At 45.3% G+C, this 16,287-nt stretch overlaps 1 protein-coding gene across 1 annotated transcript in view; it reads right to left on the bottom strand.

The window, feature by feature from the left end:
- Positions 1-15,563, bottom strand: part of LOC139911739 (sterile alpha motif domain-containing protein 10) — a 42,106-nt gene extending 26,543 nt beyond the window's left edge. Inside the window, exon 1 of the mRNA XM_071899342.2 lies at positions 15,503-15,563. Coding sequence (XP_071755443.2) covers positions 15,503-15,515 — 13 coding nt within the window. The 5' untranslated portion in view covers positions 15,516-15,563. The remainder of the gene's footprint in view (positions 1-15,502) is intronic.
- Between the last annotated feature and the right edge of the window lie 724 nt (positions 15,564-16,287).

Raw genomic sequence — 16,287 nt, 5'->3', positions numbered from 1 at the left:
AACCCTAGGAATGAGCCATGAAATTACTCCATTTTGAAAGAGCAGGGGGAAAGAGCGGAATCTGGTTGCAGCTGAAAATATAAATATAAAACTCAGGACCCCGGGGGTTTTTCCCATGATGCATTGCAGTCCATTATCCACTCTGACATGAGACATTGTTGCAAAGGCTGCGGCTGAGGTTTACCATTCACAAGCTATCAGTGTCACGGGAACACAAAGATAGGAAAACAGGAGAAAACAATGACCGTCCACAATGCAGACTGACTGAGGACATCAACACGTCAACTTTCTCATCGACACGTGCGTGCGCTTGCATGCTCATGCATATTGTGAATGTGACTAACACTCGCAATGCCAACATGAGGACTCGCATCTGTATAATGCCTGTCAGCTTTTGTTTAGGCCAGTGGATCTGAATAAAGCCGCAAAATGTATGTGTGCAAACACGGCCCATGTGGAGGCTGAATTCAGGATTCAAACTGCAGGGCAACAATGGCTCACAATGCAAGTGAGAGCGCAGGTGGAGTTGGCATTTCAGTTATAACTCTGCCTGTCGCTGTAGTAGTCCATCTGCACCCTGAGAGCAGAGAGCACAGTGCGGGAAAGGCCAGTATGAGAAATGCCAGGCCGACCTTGGCTTCCTCTCTGTAGGCGGTGCTGTGTGTGTAAAGACTGGAAGGTCCAGTGTTGAGGAAAGGATGGCTTTTATTCCTGCTGTCACTCTCCTCTAGGGCCGCCTCCGCCTCCACCACACTTCCACAGAGACAGACAGACCTATTGATTATCCCTCACTGTGTCAGAGAACATACAATTACAGATCACTTTAGATAACACGCACACGTACACACATGTACGCACACACACACACACATAGACACAGACACAATCCGATAGCTGTGGGTAACTCCTCCACCCTAGGCCGCTGGCTGTCATATCCACCCAGGGTCACAGGCACTCACTACATGTTTCACATGAGAGGATAAAAAGGAAGAATGACACAGATGAAGGGATGGGATACAGGGGTCTGACATGGTCTTGCCCTCCTAAGAGGATGAAGGGGTGAAGGCCAGGGTAAAAGAAGGAATAGAAGGACAGAGGAATAAGGCGGATGACAAGTGAGAGAAGAGAGAATACACAGAAAATGAAGCGTCAGAGCAGAGAGGGATACATTGCATGAGGAGATGAAGGGAAAGACAGTGCTGAGGAGATGAGGAGGTCATGGTAGGGAGCATACCTTTTGCCCCCCCCCCCCCCCCCCCCCCCGCCGCCCCCCGCCTGTTTCACCGCCGAGCCCTCACAGCTCTTATATGATGACATGCGGGGACGGATTAAATCTCAATGACAATCGATAATTCAGGGCCGCCCTGGAATGAATGTCAACGGAGAGAAGCGGGGAGAGGGAGGATGAGGAAGAGGAGAAGGAGAGGGGATGGGATGGAGTAATGGGATGGGAGGGGACAGACAAGATCACTCATGGTTCTCTAAACAATACATTTCACCGGCAGACATAAGGGAAGCAAAATCTCTACTTGTACTGCAACCAAAACCTCAGACTTTTAACAGATCCCTCTCCAACAGGGGCAATGCAGTGGGGAATGCCATGGCTTATGAATTTTATCCAATCATCCAATTCACACATGGATGCCAATTAAGAGAAGAGCAACTTGAATTTCTTGAGGCACACAATGTTGGGGAATTAGGGATTCTGGGTGTTCAAACTACAGAATCCACGTCTAGTAATCTAACCAGTCCCAGCCTGACACTGCTGCTCCCATCCACATATGGATGACCAACACAAGCTCTAATTAGATCTACTTGCGTAATGAAACCGTTGCATAATCATAGTGGAGCTGTATTTAAAAAGCATCAGTGTCTTTACAATGAGGAAATGAAGTGCCTGAGGTCTTCAGTGGCAATATATGAGTGGGTGTGCGTGTGTGTGCATACATCAAACATCTCTATGCATTTGCATGATCTTGATATATTATATTAATATTATTGGCTGGTTGGCGTGGTGTTCAGATGATCACTCAGCCACTAGGCTGTTATCATTCATAGCTCATGAACCTGTGACAGATCCATCCAAATTAGTCATGCTGGGACTTTGAAATGGATCGAGACATCAGATGAGATAAAGCGCGGAATGGGGAAATTGCATTAAAAGGTCAAGCAGGCAAAGCATAACTTAATGCATGTTTAAACGCTTTTAATTCACATAGCAGTGGTATCCACAAGCAGACATTAAAAAGGTTACACTAAATTGTATCCTGTCTGATTGGTTGAATAATTTGATATTGTGAAAGGTCAAATAAAAGAGAGAAAAGAGAGATGCAGTGTAAAATTATTGATTCGACACGGCGTCCTCTCCTAAAGTTTTGTCTTTGGAAATGCAGATTCATGATTCAACAATTAGGATGTTTCAATCCCTATGGTAAAAATGGAGAGAATGTGTCATTGTAGCTGTCACACAATTGTAGCACACTATTCTTCAGCTTCCAACTCTCAATACACAGTAATGATCTAAAATGTCTTAACAGATTGTCTGTCCTAAAGAGAGTCCTCCACTGTATTGCACTAAAGCATCGAAAATGATGGGGGTGGGGTGGGGATGAAATGAATAGAAGCACATCATTTCTCAGCTCAGACAAGATTGGCTTTTTAAGTGTTCAATACTTGTTTATTTTGCTCCTGAATGGCAAAATGTTCTGTCTGAGTGGATTAATTATTATGTTTGGGTACAACAACATATTAGACCTCAGAAACAGAAACACGCTGGTTCCATTTTAACTGAGTACCAAAACAACCCTAGCAAAGGCACACGTTCAGCACCCTTACCTTCAGGAAAAAGGGTACCACAGAAACAACATCTATGCTTATTTCATTTCAAATTAAATAGAAGCCAATCCTTTAGAACCAAGAGCCATAAGCCAGATGGTCAGTAAATGAACTCTCAAGTGAACAAGCAAACAAGAATTACTGTGCTAAATGATTCTAAGCTGGAATCAAACCAGTACGGTACTGAACATCCTGGTTTCTTGGGTTGACGACACAAATACCTTCAGTGATGGCCTGCAAGGCCGTCCGGCAAGGATCCACCACACTCTGTCTGCTGATCATGGAGGAACCAGCTCCAACGCTTTAGAGCTCTTTACATATTTCCAGAAGGAGACGACTGTGATCCGTGTGGGTTATAGCTGGACAGAGAGCAGTCATACAGAGGAACACTGTGTAGAACTGCACGGTCAGTCCTCCAAAACACACACACACACACACACACACACACACACACACACACAGCAGCATGCGGTGATGAAAATGGACTACAGTTCATTGTGACAGTCGCATGTGGTCTGTAAATCGATATGGCGCTCTCCTGCTTTGCCCTGGTAAAGAGAATGGGATGTGGAGGGGTCCAGCAGTCAATACTTTATTGAGTGTCCTTAAGCCCTGACCATCACGAGAGTACCCTACTTTGTGTGTGTGCGTGTGTGTGTGTGTGTGTTCATTCGTAACCAGTCAATGTTCATAGATCTCCTTATATATTGCTATATTATATTCTAAATGTCTGAGCAATGTAGTGTAGCAAAAATAACAACTGGTCAATAACAAACATGTAGACACAGACACACACACACATGCACACACATGCACGCTCTCTCACACACACACACACACACAAACACAAAGGTTATTGAATACCAAGGGGTTTGCAAACAAAGAAGTGAATAAATGACCGTTGTGAGAGTTAGGTGATAATCTGCTCTACCCCATCCACGGATCCACACAAAGAGAGCCGGATGAGGGGATAAAAGAAGATAAAGAGGAATGAAAAAGAGGAGGAAATAGGCTTATAGTATGGGTGGAGAGCTGGTGAAAAAAAAAAGATAAAAGTTGCACTGCAGAAGCTGAGAGGTAAACAGAGAGCGAGCGCAGGGGAGAGAGGCGGGAGAATGTGCCAATGAAGTGGAGACAGAGATAGACGGGGGGAGAATGAAAATGGCAGACAGGGAGTTAGTTGTAGGTTCGTAAGCAGCATGAATGATTAGAAACAGCAACACGGCAGGGGTGTGTGTGTGTGTGTGTGTGTGTGTGTGTGTGTGTGTGTGTGTGAGGGTAGGGGGTATTTCTGTCAGGCAACTAAAATATAACCCAGAGCTTTGAAGTTTGTGGAGTTTGTTGTGCTCCTCTGTGATGTGATCCAGGAGGCTGCCTCTAATCTCTCCCACAGGGGAAAGAAAGGAGAAGAAAGGTGGGTAAAAGATGCAAAAGTTGTGGCAGGGGGCCGCGCAAGGAGGCTTAGGTAACACTACTGGGACAGGTGAAGAGATGTCTGAGTGGAGAACCGCAGCGTTGCCATTGGCAGAAAACTAGAAAACAGACGCGTACAAAATAACACGGCGCTATTTCTTCCACACATTCCACAGATCATTTCAACAAGCAACAGAAGTTGTACGCCCGACTGTCTCTCCAGGCGTAAACTTTGCCGGCACTGTACTCCTTTTAAAGTGTGCAGTTTGAGCTGAATTAACAAGGAGAAGCATGCGACGGAAACTTCTTATTTCTCGGCAGCAGCAGCAGCAGCAGCAGCAGCAGGTGTCTTCTGTGGCGGAGTGAATGGGATGCGTGCACAATACAGTCAGCCATGTTTGGTACAAGCCCTTGAGGAGCTTCCTTGTTTTCAGTCTAACAGCGAGACAAATTAGCTCACACCTGGGGGTGCTCCTCCATTCTGCCCCTCTTTCTATCCGGTTCCACTCTTCTCTCCCCCCTCATCCCACCTGTCTCTATGGGGTCTCTGTAGCATGCTGCGCTGATTGGGGGCCTTTCTCTCCCAGCTTAATTGCCATGTTATCAGCTCCACTCCTGCACTGCCACTTCGCCAGGGCCTTTCAGTAAGATGGACATGCCAATTACCTCTCCTCCTCCACACACACACACACACACATTCTCACTCACACACACACACACACTTTCCCGAGGCTCTCAGGGACCCAGGTAACACAGCAGACAGCAGTGGGCACAAAGCGGGCAGTTTGGGATAAAACGGGGAAGAGAATCAAAGCAAGGCGCTTTGTATCCTTATGCACACATACAGACAAATACACACACATCAATACACATAAAGTCCCGGCAGGAGCTTCTTGTCCAGGCCAAAAGATCCCGAGGGAACCCTTCTACTTCCCTTTCCGTTACCCCCTCAATCCTCTACCCTGCAAACACACTCACACTGTCTTTCATTCTCCGCTCTCCTCCCCCTCTCTCTCCATTTCTCATTTCTTCATGACTTCCTTGCCTTGCCTTTCCGACTAAACACTGTAGCGAACAGACTGTACTGTGTTTCTAGCCGTCGTCTACAACTGAATTTCTCCTCCTATCCCAGTGGCAAGCCTGAGATTAATTCAAACCACATCATAAGCAGACAAATAACATTTACAGCTCATCCTCCCTCTGTGATTCCATAAAGAAGTAGCGCCTAATGAATGCGTTTCTGTGGGTGTTTTTCAGCTGTGAATTAGATTGCCTACCAATCTCAGTGTTTCAACTTATTAGTGTAATTGGATTGGCTAGCATCCACAGCTACAATATGGAGCTCAGAAGTAACTCTCTTAAAAAAGAATAGCTAGTAAAGGTCAGTGTAGCTAGCTGATTCCTCTGTAGCAACTACATCATAGCGTCCCATCACTGTCAAGTTTTCATACTCTATTAGCAGTCTATTACTAACGCCCCGAATGTTGACTTCTAATGATACCAAATGTTTCATATAGTATGGTAAAGTAGAGAATGCTTTGGGCTCCTCTCGGAAGCCTACCAATTAATTAACCTCAGTCTCTGTGTGTGTGTGTGTGTGTGTGTGTGTGTGTGTGTGTGTTTTGTGCGTGTGTGTGAGTGTTTGCTTGTTAACGCTGACACTGCCACCTCTCATGATGTGTGCCACAGCTATTTCAGTAATTCCGCTCCAACATCGCAGAGCCAAACCAGCTCTCTCGTTCTTTCTCTCTCTTCCACTTCGCTGAACCATTTCCTTATTATCACCCAGCTACTCAGACATCACAGACAATCACACGCACACACACGCACACACACACACACACACACACACACACACACACACACACACACACACACACACACACGCAAACTTAAACACACTCCAATTATCCCCCAGACACATCATGTTAACGATGGGGCATTAATAACACATGCGTGAGCGACCCTGCTTTCTCTCTCTCTCTCTCTCACACACACACACACACACACACACACACACACACACACACACATCCCCTCTGCCATCACATCCACTCATATTAATGCATTGGCTGATTGTGGGCCATTTTCACTTTAAATGAGAGAGGACAAGGGAGAAGAGCTTTATTATCCAACCCTCAATTATTTCACTTTCAGCCAAATTAGGTGCACCTCAGCTCCCACCCACCCCCATATCCCTTTACCGCAGACAGTACAGTGACTGCTCTTTCCGCTCCGGTCACTGCAGTTCAGAAAGTTTCAGCATTCAAAAGATCTGTCTCTGATCTGGCTACCCTCTTTGAAAAGCTGTTCTTCCATCTATTGAAGACACAGAGTTTCTTGCGAACTTAACACGTGACCAGAGTCGCTTTTCATTCCCTGACATCGCAGCTGAAAATCCTGTCTCTGTGCCACAGTCAGTGACTCAGCGTGCCAGTGCAAGTGCGTATGTGTGTGCACACGTGCGTGCATATAGTCTGAGCTATGTGTGTAGACGTGCGTGTCTGTCTATGTATGTATGTGTGTGTGTGTGTGTGTGTATGTGTGCTCCTGCCAAGACCCACAGCATGCAGCGCACCAGCGACCTGATATGTAGGGCGAGACCGGAGCGCTGGGATGACAGCTTAGAGCCCGCCCCCGCTAACTCTGACTGACAGCCCTGCAACCTCGGCTGACTCCCGCGACAACAGTTTGGTCTTGCTTCTACCTAAACGTCTGTCATTCCAAGTTTGACGTAACATCTATTTCCATGGCAAAACTCTAGAAAAGCATCAGGACAGGACTGGGGGACACGGCGAAGCCAGATGAAGTGGAATGAGAGGGAATGGGCGTTTTTTTTTAGGGCGATATATGGGGACTCTGACAAACTGATGGCTGCTTATCCCTTAAAGCAACTGTCAAGCTCTGCACAAGTCTGACAAAGCCCCAGGTGCTCGTGCAGAGTCAAAAGATACATGGCTCTATCGCGGCAAGATATTACTGCCTTTCAATCCTACAGTCACTGTGGCCAGTAGAGCGCTTAGGCAGCCACATCTCCCTGCCTCCGTCTCCCACTCTTACAGGACAAATCCCTCCTAATCTATAGGATAAGGTACACCAGCAGCATGCTCTCAGAGGATTTCAGCAAAATCAGGTTAAAAGGGTGCAGGCAGTCAGGAGAGAGCAAGAGAGAGAGAGAGGGGGGGGGGCAGAGAGAGAGAGAGAGAGAGAGTCTTATTGTACTAAAAGGAGTGCACAGAGTCACGGCTAGTTTTCCAAATGGCAGATGACATAAGGAAGGACAAAAGTAAAGGATCAAAACAACCACAAATACAAAGGAGGGGAGGGGAAAAGAGACAAACAGATATCACAGAGAGAGAAAAGGAGAGGAGAGATGGAGAGAGAGAATCTAAGAGGAAGAGTAAACATTAATGCCAGAGCTGAGCTGAGATCCAAACAGATTAAAATAAAAATCCTTTATAATATCGACATCTTAAATATGATTTGTGGGAGTTGGATAACAAGAGAGATTGACTGTCACATCTGCCTATTTGGCCTCAATCTGATGCTGAGAATGAATCCTTTAATGGGAAGTCGGCGAGAATCACAGTAGGTATTGGCTTACATTTAGGCTTAAAAGGATTTCCTCTATTCAACCTTCAGGGCATTTTCTGGGTTACTACATTAAGAAAATCATTCTCATTTGTGGCTGGAGGCAGCAAATCAGATATATGTAGCCACACACACACACACACACACACACACACTGTATGTCACATGAAACTACTCACAAACATCAATGTTACATTACAAATGTATACAGTATGTGTTTGCAATGGGCTTAATGTACAGACATGAAGGAGGCATTTCATGCTTGTGCCATATGGCTCTTTCATATCTCAGCCAGTCTCCCCTGGGCTCAGTGAGCGTGGGAGGGAAAAGGGAAAAGTTTGTCAAGTGAAAAACTCACATGTTCAATCAGTATGCATGGGATTTGTGGGACTGACGTGATTGGTGAGGGGCTTTTTTTAATGCCACTCCAGAGAGAGACCATAGGGGGATGAGAAGAGAGAGAGCGAAGGGAAGGGAGCGCGAGAACGGGAGAGAGGAACAACAAAACAGATCCAGTTGACTGCTTGAGAGAGAGAGACAGCTTTCGAAATATCCTCTGGTTTATGGTCTATTTGTCCACAGAGAGAGGGAGAGGGAGAGAGAGAGAGAGAGAGAGTGAGAGAGTGAGAGAGAGAGAGAGAGAGAGTGAGAGAGAGAGAGGGATAATGGAGAAGCATCAGAGGGTGAGATGGAGGTAAGAATAAAAAAAACACAGGAGTTCAGCGCGAAGTGCAGCGGAGAGGGAATGTGAAAAACAAATGCGGCAACAGTGTGAGAAAATGTGGGAAAGATTAGATTAGATTAGATTAGATTAGATTAGATTAGATTAGATTAGATTAGATTAGATTCTTAATGACCACACAGCCAGGCGGGTGGAATTTGTTTTCAATACATTAAGCAAGGTTCCAACATAAAAACATAAAAACATCTGTACAACATACAATCAGTACAATATACAGTACAGGACCCACATCACAGTACAGTAAACATAACATATATTGCACAACGTTTCATGGCCATAGTAATAGATAACTGAATATGAAACAAAACATCATAGACACAGCATAGACATAATGGAATTGTCAGAGGGAGTTCAGAGTTCGTATGGCAGTTGGAAAGAAGCTGTTTAAAACGGGTTGAAGTGGGGAGGATGGTAGTTCCAGAGGTTAAAGTTAGAGAGCTGGGAGTCAGAGGGAGTTGAGCTGCATTTAAACAGCCCCCCCCCCCTCCCTCCCTCCCTCCCCACCTCGGCGGTGGAGCCGACACGCTGACACTTGGCTGCCTATTGACACGGTAAATTGAGGGCCCATTCGAGCTGCACTGTGACAGCCAGAGGAGGCCATACTCTCTGTCAGAGCTGTATATTCACAGGACACTATTACAGCCCACATCAGGGGACAGAGAAAGAGAGGCGGAGAGGGAGAGACACAGAGAGAGAGAGCGAGAGAGTAGATTAGAGGGAGGGACAGAGAAGTATGAATGCAACTGAAGGTGAGCGGTGTGGAGGTAGGACGAATAAAAACAGTGTGAAATATAGGCTGGGGAGCAGCAAGAGAGAGGGAGCAGAGAGAAAGGGGAATAGCTTAAAGGCTGATAAGAGGGGAGGATAGACAGTTAGCAAAATTGATTTCTATTTTTGGGAGGTGTATGACCGATGGGTGGAACAAGTCTAACACATGTTCATTTTCAAAGTCACACGCACACACACACACGCACACACGCACACACATATACTCAAATGCGTATCAGTTTTATATGTGCATAAAAACCATCTTACATGCAGACCTAACTTGCCACAGATCATAGTGCTGGATTGCGAGTGGCAATGTAATTGCTTTTCGGGTGGATGAACGTGACTTGTGCTCCTGAGTGTGCCAGGATGTCTATCTTGTTAGGGTGTAGCTGAAGCCATTAGCCATTTGTTTTAATGGGCAATCTGCACCACAGGCCCCACTGACCCCCAGCACTTTGTAGGAGGGGCAGGCCGGCCTATTAACAAGGAGTGAAAAGCTCCGAGCTTAGCCTATCACACAAGGCCACACTTAATTAGACTGTTTGTTTAGCTGATTCTAATGGCGGGGATAGCGACCGGGGGAAAAGGTCGGCGTCTGTCCTTGAGGCTGCGGGCTGAAAGACATCTGGCCAAGGATGAGTTGGAGGACACGGGGATATTAGTGGAACGTGGCCTCATCGCGTTTGGTGCCATCTCATTTTCTCAGGACAGATGGTGATGATGGGCAGCAACAATAGACAATATTCATTATAGTCACATTGGATAAATGGTAAATTGTGTCATAACAATTCCACTGACATAATTATGATCTAAAATAACAATGCACGACTGCCCTATCTGAGGGGCGGAAACACATTGATTACATTGATTGGGTGTGTGTGTGTGATTATGAAGGAAAGATACAGCGAGGGAGAGAGGGAGAGAGAGAGAGACAGAGATTGAGTTTATGTGTATTAAGTCGGTAAGTAATGGCAGTGTGGTACGTGAGGGATGCAACCCCTGTATGAAATTACACCTAATTAGTGTAAACCTTCAGAAAAATTAAATCTCCCTTTTTAATCGCTCTCCACCCTTTCAGCCCCTCTCCCTTGCTCCTTTTCCCTTTGCAGAAGGCTAATTAAAGGAGAGAAATTGGATATGGGCCTGTGCGCACTCTAATTCAGGTGGAGGAAGAGGAAGGAGGAAGAGGAAGGAGGAAGGGAAGCCGGGAGGAGGGGTGAGAAAGTCGGACCCGGGATGAGGCCGTCAGACCAGAACGGCGAGGCCTTGTCACTTCGGGAGAAATTAGCGGGACGGGAAGGTTGCAGTGAGGGCGGACTGGATGAGACGGTTGAAGTGGGACGCCCAGAACGCAGCCTCCTCCCGCACAATTATCCCAATCCCAACCATGTCTTAACACAACTGCTCGCAGCACTTAAAAATGTCCGTCACTCCTGTCGCTGACACATGAACGCAGACACACACGTATACACACAATCCCAAATCCACAACGCTTTTTCTATAGTGTGTGTTTAATATTGAACTAGACTCTCCTCTTTCAGCGCTTAATCAATGTGTGAGAGGCCCATGGGACCAGTGTGTAAATGTTTACCTACTGAATCATCCTCTGCCCTCCACCCCCCGTCTCTAACTCAGAGGTCAAACTAGTCTGTCATGTGGATGGGCTAAGGACTACTGACACATCCATTAGAGTAATAGGTCATTCAGAATGTTTTCCTCAGTCAACGCAGGCTCTCTACTGGATATCCGAGGGAGGGGAAAAAAGATGGATGACCTGTTGCAGAGGAACTCATCTCTTTCTTTTTATTTATTCCTTTGTAAAGCGTTTTGAAATTGATTTTTTAGATTACTATTACAGTGAGCACTGCAGTGGTTAAAAGTGCACTAGCCTTGAGATATTATGCATGAGTTGCTGCTTAACGTGCCTATCAATTGAGGGAGTGATTTATGGGCACTTTTCCTTCCATTCTGGACCCTTTTCAGTAGATTTTTGGAATTTCAGACACGTCACCGTTCTTGACAAACACATTCTCTCTCCTCCCTCTCTCTCTCTCTATTTTGTCTTTATTCCTCTCTCTGTGCATCCTCTATCCAGGCCATATATCAGGCCAGTACAGCTGCAGAGCTGGGGTGGGTCACAGAGTTGATAATGGATGACAGGATGGTCTGTGTGTGTGTGTGTGTGTGTGTGTGTGTGTGTGGGGGGGGGGGGGGGGGGGGGGGGGGGTGTTTAAGAGGATTCTCCAGGCAACATAACATAGACAAAACACCAGTCATAATGAATAACATTCACCCTGCTGTGAGAGAGTAGAGGATGATGATGGACAGGGGGAAAGAGGTTAACAACTCTCTCTCTCTCTCTCTCTCTCTCTCTCTCTCTTTCTCTCTCTCTGTCTGTCTGTCTCTCTCTCTCTCTCTCTGTCTCACACACAATATCTAGCTCAAGTGTAATCCCATGTCATTGTGACTGAGAGGGTTAAATCCAGAAGCAGACTATTACCATAGATATTACTTTACTACAGAAGCCAAAAACACATTTGCCTCCAACAGCAAAAGGCGGCAAATGGACAGTGTCTCCTGCAGGCAACGTCACACAAGCCAGGAAACAACAAAGGGTGTATTTGTCTGTGTAAAGCTAACACCCCCCCACCACTACCCCCCCACCCCCACCCCCCACTGGGGTGCTGGCTCTCCTCCTGCTTCATCTACATGTTCACACAAACACACACATGCTCACACACAGACCGGAATCCTGTGGAAAAGCAGGAGGAGTGCCCTACTGGAAGAGGCATTATTACACAGTTGAATGAGCACACGACTGTGTGATTTGATCAGTCCAGAAAGTGTGTGTTGTGGCCGTCGGGGTTTTGAGGAAAGGGTTAGGCCTTTAGCCACGGTCTGCAGGGTTAACTGCTCCCAGGCTGTGCAAACGGCTAGATCAACACGGAACAATTAGTAGGAAGAGATGCAGCATACAACTGTTTGGAAAGGTCTCTAAAATGCTATACATCCATTTGAACTATTTTGCTTCCTGAAATTCATCAGTCAACATTTCAAAAACACAGATCATTCTATCCTCAAAAACATAACTATTGTGTAAACAAACAAGAAACCCATAATATGCTTGACTCTCATGCCAGTAGTAATTTTGTCGAAGTACGCATCAGTTTTTTCGAGTGGTGAAGAACTCATCTCAGAACAAATTTTCATTTGTGTGTCCTCTTAGGGAGAAAATCCTATTTGATCTACTGGAGACATCTAGCCTACACACACTTCTCCACATCTGTCCATCTTGAAGCAGGCAGCGGATAGACAGCGTCCACCCTGCTAGAGCTGACTGTCTACCCAAAGGCACCGAGAGAAGCGGGGTTGAGGCTATAGATGGATAAAGGGGTTGTTTTTGGATTCCGACCCAGCTGTGTGCCTGTCTCTGCTCTATGTGGGCCTGTCAGGTTGAGGTGTGAACGCTTCTTGTTTCTTTCTTTTTGTGTGTGTGTGTGTGGGTGTGTGTATCAGCAGTATACGGAATGGATGGAAGCCACCCTGGCATTCTCCGCACCAGCCAGTCTCTTTGAATATCCTGCCTGCTGGGCTAGCCAGGCCTGCCTCTTGGAGTGGACACACACACACAGCAACACACACACACACACACGCTCCTGGCTGGCTTCTGGGCTGCCCCATGCCTGTTCCTGGTGGTGAAATAGGGGATGAGCCATGCTGCGCTCTCTCTCTGTCTCTCTCTGTCTCTCTCTCTCTCTCCCTCTCCCCTCTCCCTCTCCCTCTCCCCCTCTCCCTCTCCCTCTCTCTCTCTCCCCCCCCCCCCCCCCCCCTCTCTCTCTCTCTCTCTCTCTCTCTCTCTTGCTCTCTCTCTCCTGAAAAAAAAATCCCTGCTCCTGGATGATGTGCACTGGACAATACAGTGGCCCAGAGTAGCATCATTTGTATGGCTGCTTATCTCAGATATGACAATACAGCCAGATGTTAGGCGATTTAAGCAGCCGTCTGACAAATTTCATCCACTCTAAACAGCGAAACATGGAGAGAACATAATTATATGGCATGGCTCAGCGTGCGGCAGGCAGCAAGCAAGAGAATGCGATTCTTTCTGCAATTTACATCAAGATGAGACAAAAATGTCTATTATCCATCTAAAATGCAGCACACCCCTTGTATAATCGTAGCGTCACAGGCCTGCAGCTGACAGCCTGCCTAACAATGCCAGTGCGAACTCCTGACATTGGAAATCAATGCCCAAATTATCAGTCAAAGCCAACTATTATATATAAATGCCCCTAAAACAGTGGTTCGCAAACTGGGGTCCAGGGACTCCCGGACTCCCAGGGGTTCCTCGGCTTCCCCTAGCAAAATGAGGAATAGTTTAATTTCTCTATTTAGTCATTTGAGAATAGCGGTGAGGGAATGATATAGGAATATGTATCGTGATCACAGATTAACTTTTTCACAGTTATCTTCCATCTAATAAACAGTTATCCAGCTCTGTACCAAATACTATGCAATATTTAAAAAAATCTTCTAAGATGGGGATCCATCACATAAAATCCTATCAAATGGGGGTCTGTGGCCTAGCATGCCTCTATTGGAGGGGCGTTAATATGAAATAATTGGGGAACCCTTGTCCTGAGAGACTTGTAGTTGGTTGTACCCAAAATCCAGCCCTGTGTGTGTCTCTTCAAACAGTGCCACTGTCTTTTTGGACCAACACTCATTAAAGTTTAAGTGGCACACCACACTGTCAGGGAGGCGTCAACGCCCCGGGCACCGACTAAATTAATGATGCTTAAGTAAACTATGGATTAATTATAGATAGCCCAATGTGTCACTAGGCATATATGCATAACTGGCTGAGTGTCCTACCTGCAGCCATGCTAATGAAGAGCTAACCTGCTTCAGCAGACAGGGACAGATGGAAAACAGACTTGGCACTGCACTGGTGCTCTCACACATATTATTGCCCTTGAGGGGAGAGGGGCTCTGATTAGGCTTCACTTAAGTTAGTTAGCTAATAACACCAGCCAACAGCACAGGAAAGAGAAAGGGGAACATCAACAAAAACTGCAAAATACAACTCAAACTCATATTCAAGAGGTTTCTATGCACAACATATTAGCTTGTTGCCAGTCGTGCCCTCAAACTGGGGAAGTGGGAAAGGGATTTTAGAGGCTTCACATAAAGTGGAATTTTGTTACAAGTTAAGGCTACATAAAATGTATCTCATCTAGTTTGCATTGGGCTGTCTACATAATTTCTTCTCCATCATTAGTCAAACAAAAGAATAAAGAACAAAGGATGCTGCTTCTTCATTGTTATTCCATAGCTGGCTACTGCTTGGCTGATTAATGTATCCAAGTAAGGCAGAGGGGTGATATTAAATATAAATAGGTAATGTAATGGAAACACTGAAATTTCATTGTAATTCTCTCTCCACTACCATAAGTCAAATACTTTGTAGGTTATTTAACTGCAATGGCATCTACATTAAAAACATTTCATACTATTAAATCAATCACTCCACATTTAGGTTGCTGTCCATTTCAGCACCACTTTCTGGTTGCATGGGTCAGAGAGCGGATTGTGTCAACTTGAAGTCAACCTGGCACAGAAACAGAGTGGAGTCTGATTTAATCCTGACAGCATCTGAAATCCTGTCAAAAGCAACTTGACAAGCTGAGGCTTTTTGTTCAAAATACAAATCAGTGCAAGACTCAGTATTACAAAATCATACTGAGCAAAATCATAGCAGTAGTATTATTACTAGGCATATGAACCTATATATACAGACTATACAGTCTTCACTGCTGTCTTAAAACGGGTTTTATCGGGTTTTATCCTCTCTGTCTTTTAGCAGATTTCTAAATGCCCTTGCAAAGAAGAACTAATGTAGCAATCTTGGAATAAATTTTAAAATAAACAATATCTCGGCCAACTGCAAGTCCCTATAGGAATACTATAGGAATCTTATGTCTTATGTCTTAATATCATAGGAGCTACAATATTTTTTTTTTTTTTTTTTTTAAATCATAAAGTACGATAAGGTCACTGTAAACTCACTATTGAGTGCCACAGACACACTGTAAGTCCCTGTAGGAATATTGTAGGGACTATTTGTTAGGGATGAAAAGGCGCTCTTACCGTCCACAGCCATAGTCGGTCTCAGCGTGTATCTCTCCGTGGTGTCAGCAGGACTCTCCCATGCTTCTGCCAGACGGGGGGAAAAAATAAGGATAAAGCACGACTTGGCCCCTCTCGCCTATGTATGCATGTAGACCGCTCTCACTAGTCGCTCTGAGGAAAGAAACCTAGATCTCGCTCTCGGTCTACAGCCATTTGTTGTCCGGGACGCCGGGACCAGTCCGCTATCAAGCGGCTCCGTCTGAATCTCCGCCCCCCTTTTCGTACCTGACCGCCGGGAGACAAAAGGTCATTACGCTCCGACACCAGCTGTTACTGGATACAGACTAGTTACTGCGCGCGCTCTCTCTCTCTCGCTCTCTCTCACTCACTCATTATCATAGCAACCATAGTAATGATTTAGTTAGGCTAGGAACACTCATTCACTTCGGATCATTTCTAATTCTTTTTCTTGTACTTTTTTTTTTTTTTTTGACATTCAGATGACAAAGTAGCACAAGAAAAAAAAAGTAATTTTACACATTTACGGAAAAGAACTAGGCCTATAGTATTCATATAATACATTTTATAACGGTACTATATCACAGCAAAACTATAATATTCCTGTAACTCCCAAAATAAATCTTATATTATAGGCTAGTGATACTATAGGTCATAAAAAATAAACCATAAAGTACAATGACGTCACTATAAACGCGCTATTGAGTACCACAGACACACTGTTAAATCCCTACAGAAACATTATAAGATTATGGATTACATTTTTTCATTATGGTGTTAACCGT

Source organism: Centroberyx gerrardi, chromosome 14 (genome assembly GCF_048128805.1).
Source record: "Centroberyx gerrardi isolate f3 chromosome 14, fCenGer3.hap1.cur.20231027, whole genome shotgun sequence".
Taxonomy (NCBI): domain Eukaryota; kingdom Metazoa; phylum Chordata; class Actinopteri; order Beryciformes; family Berycidae; genus Centroberyx; species Centroberyx gerrardi.
This window is presented reverse-complemented; position numbering and strand designations above follow the sequence as displayed.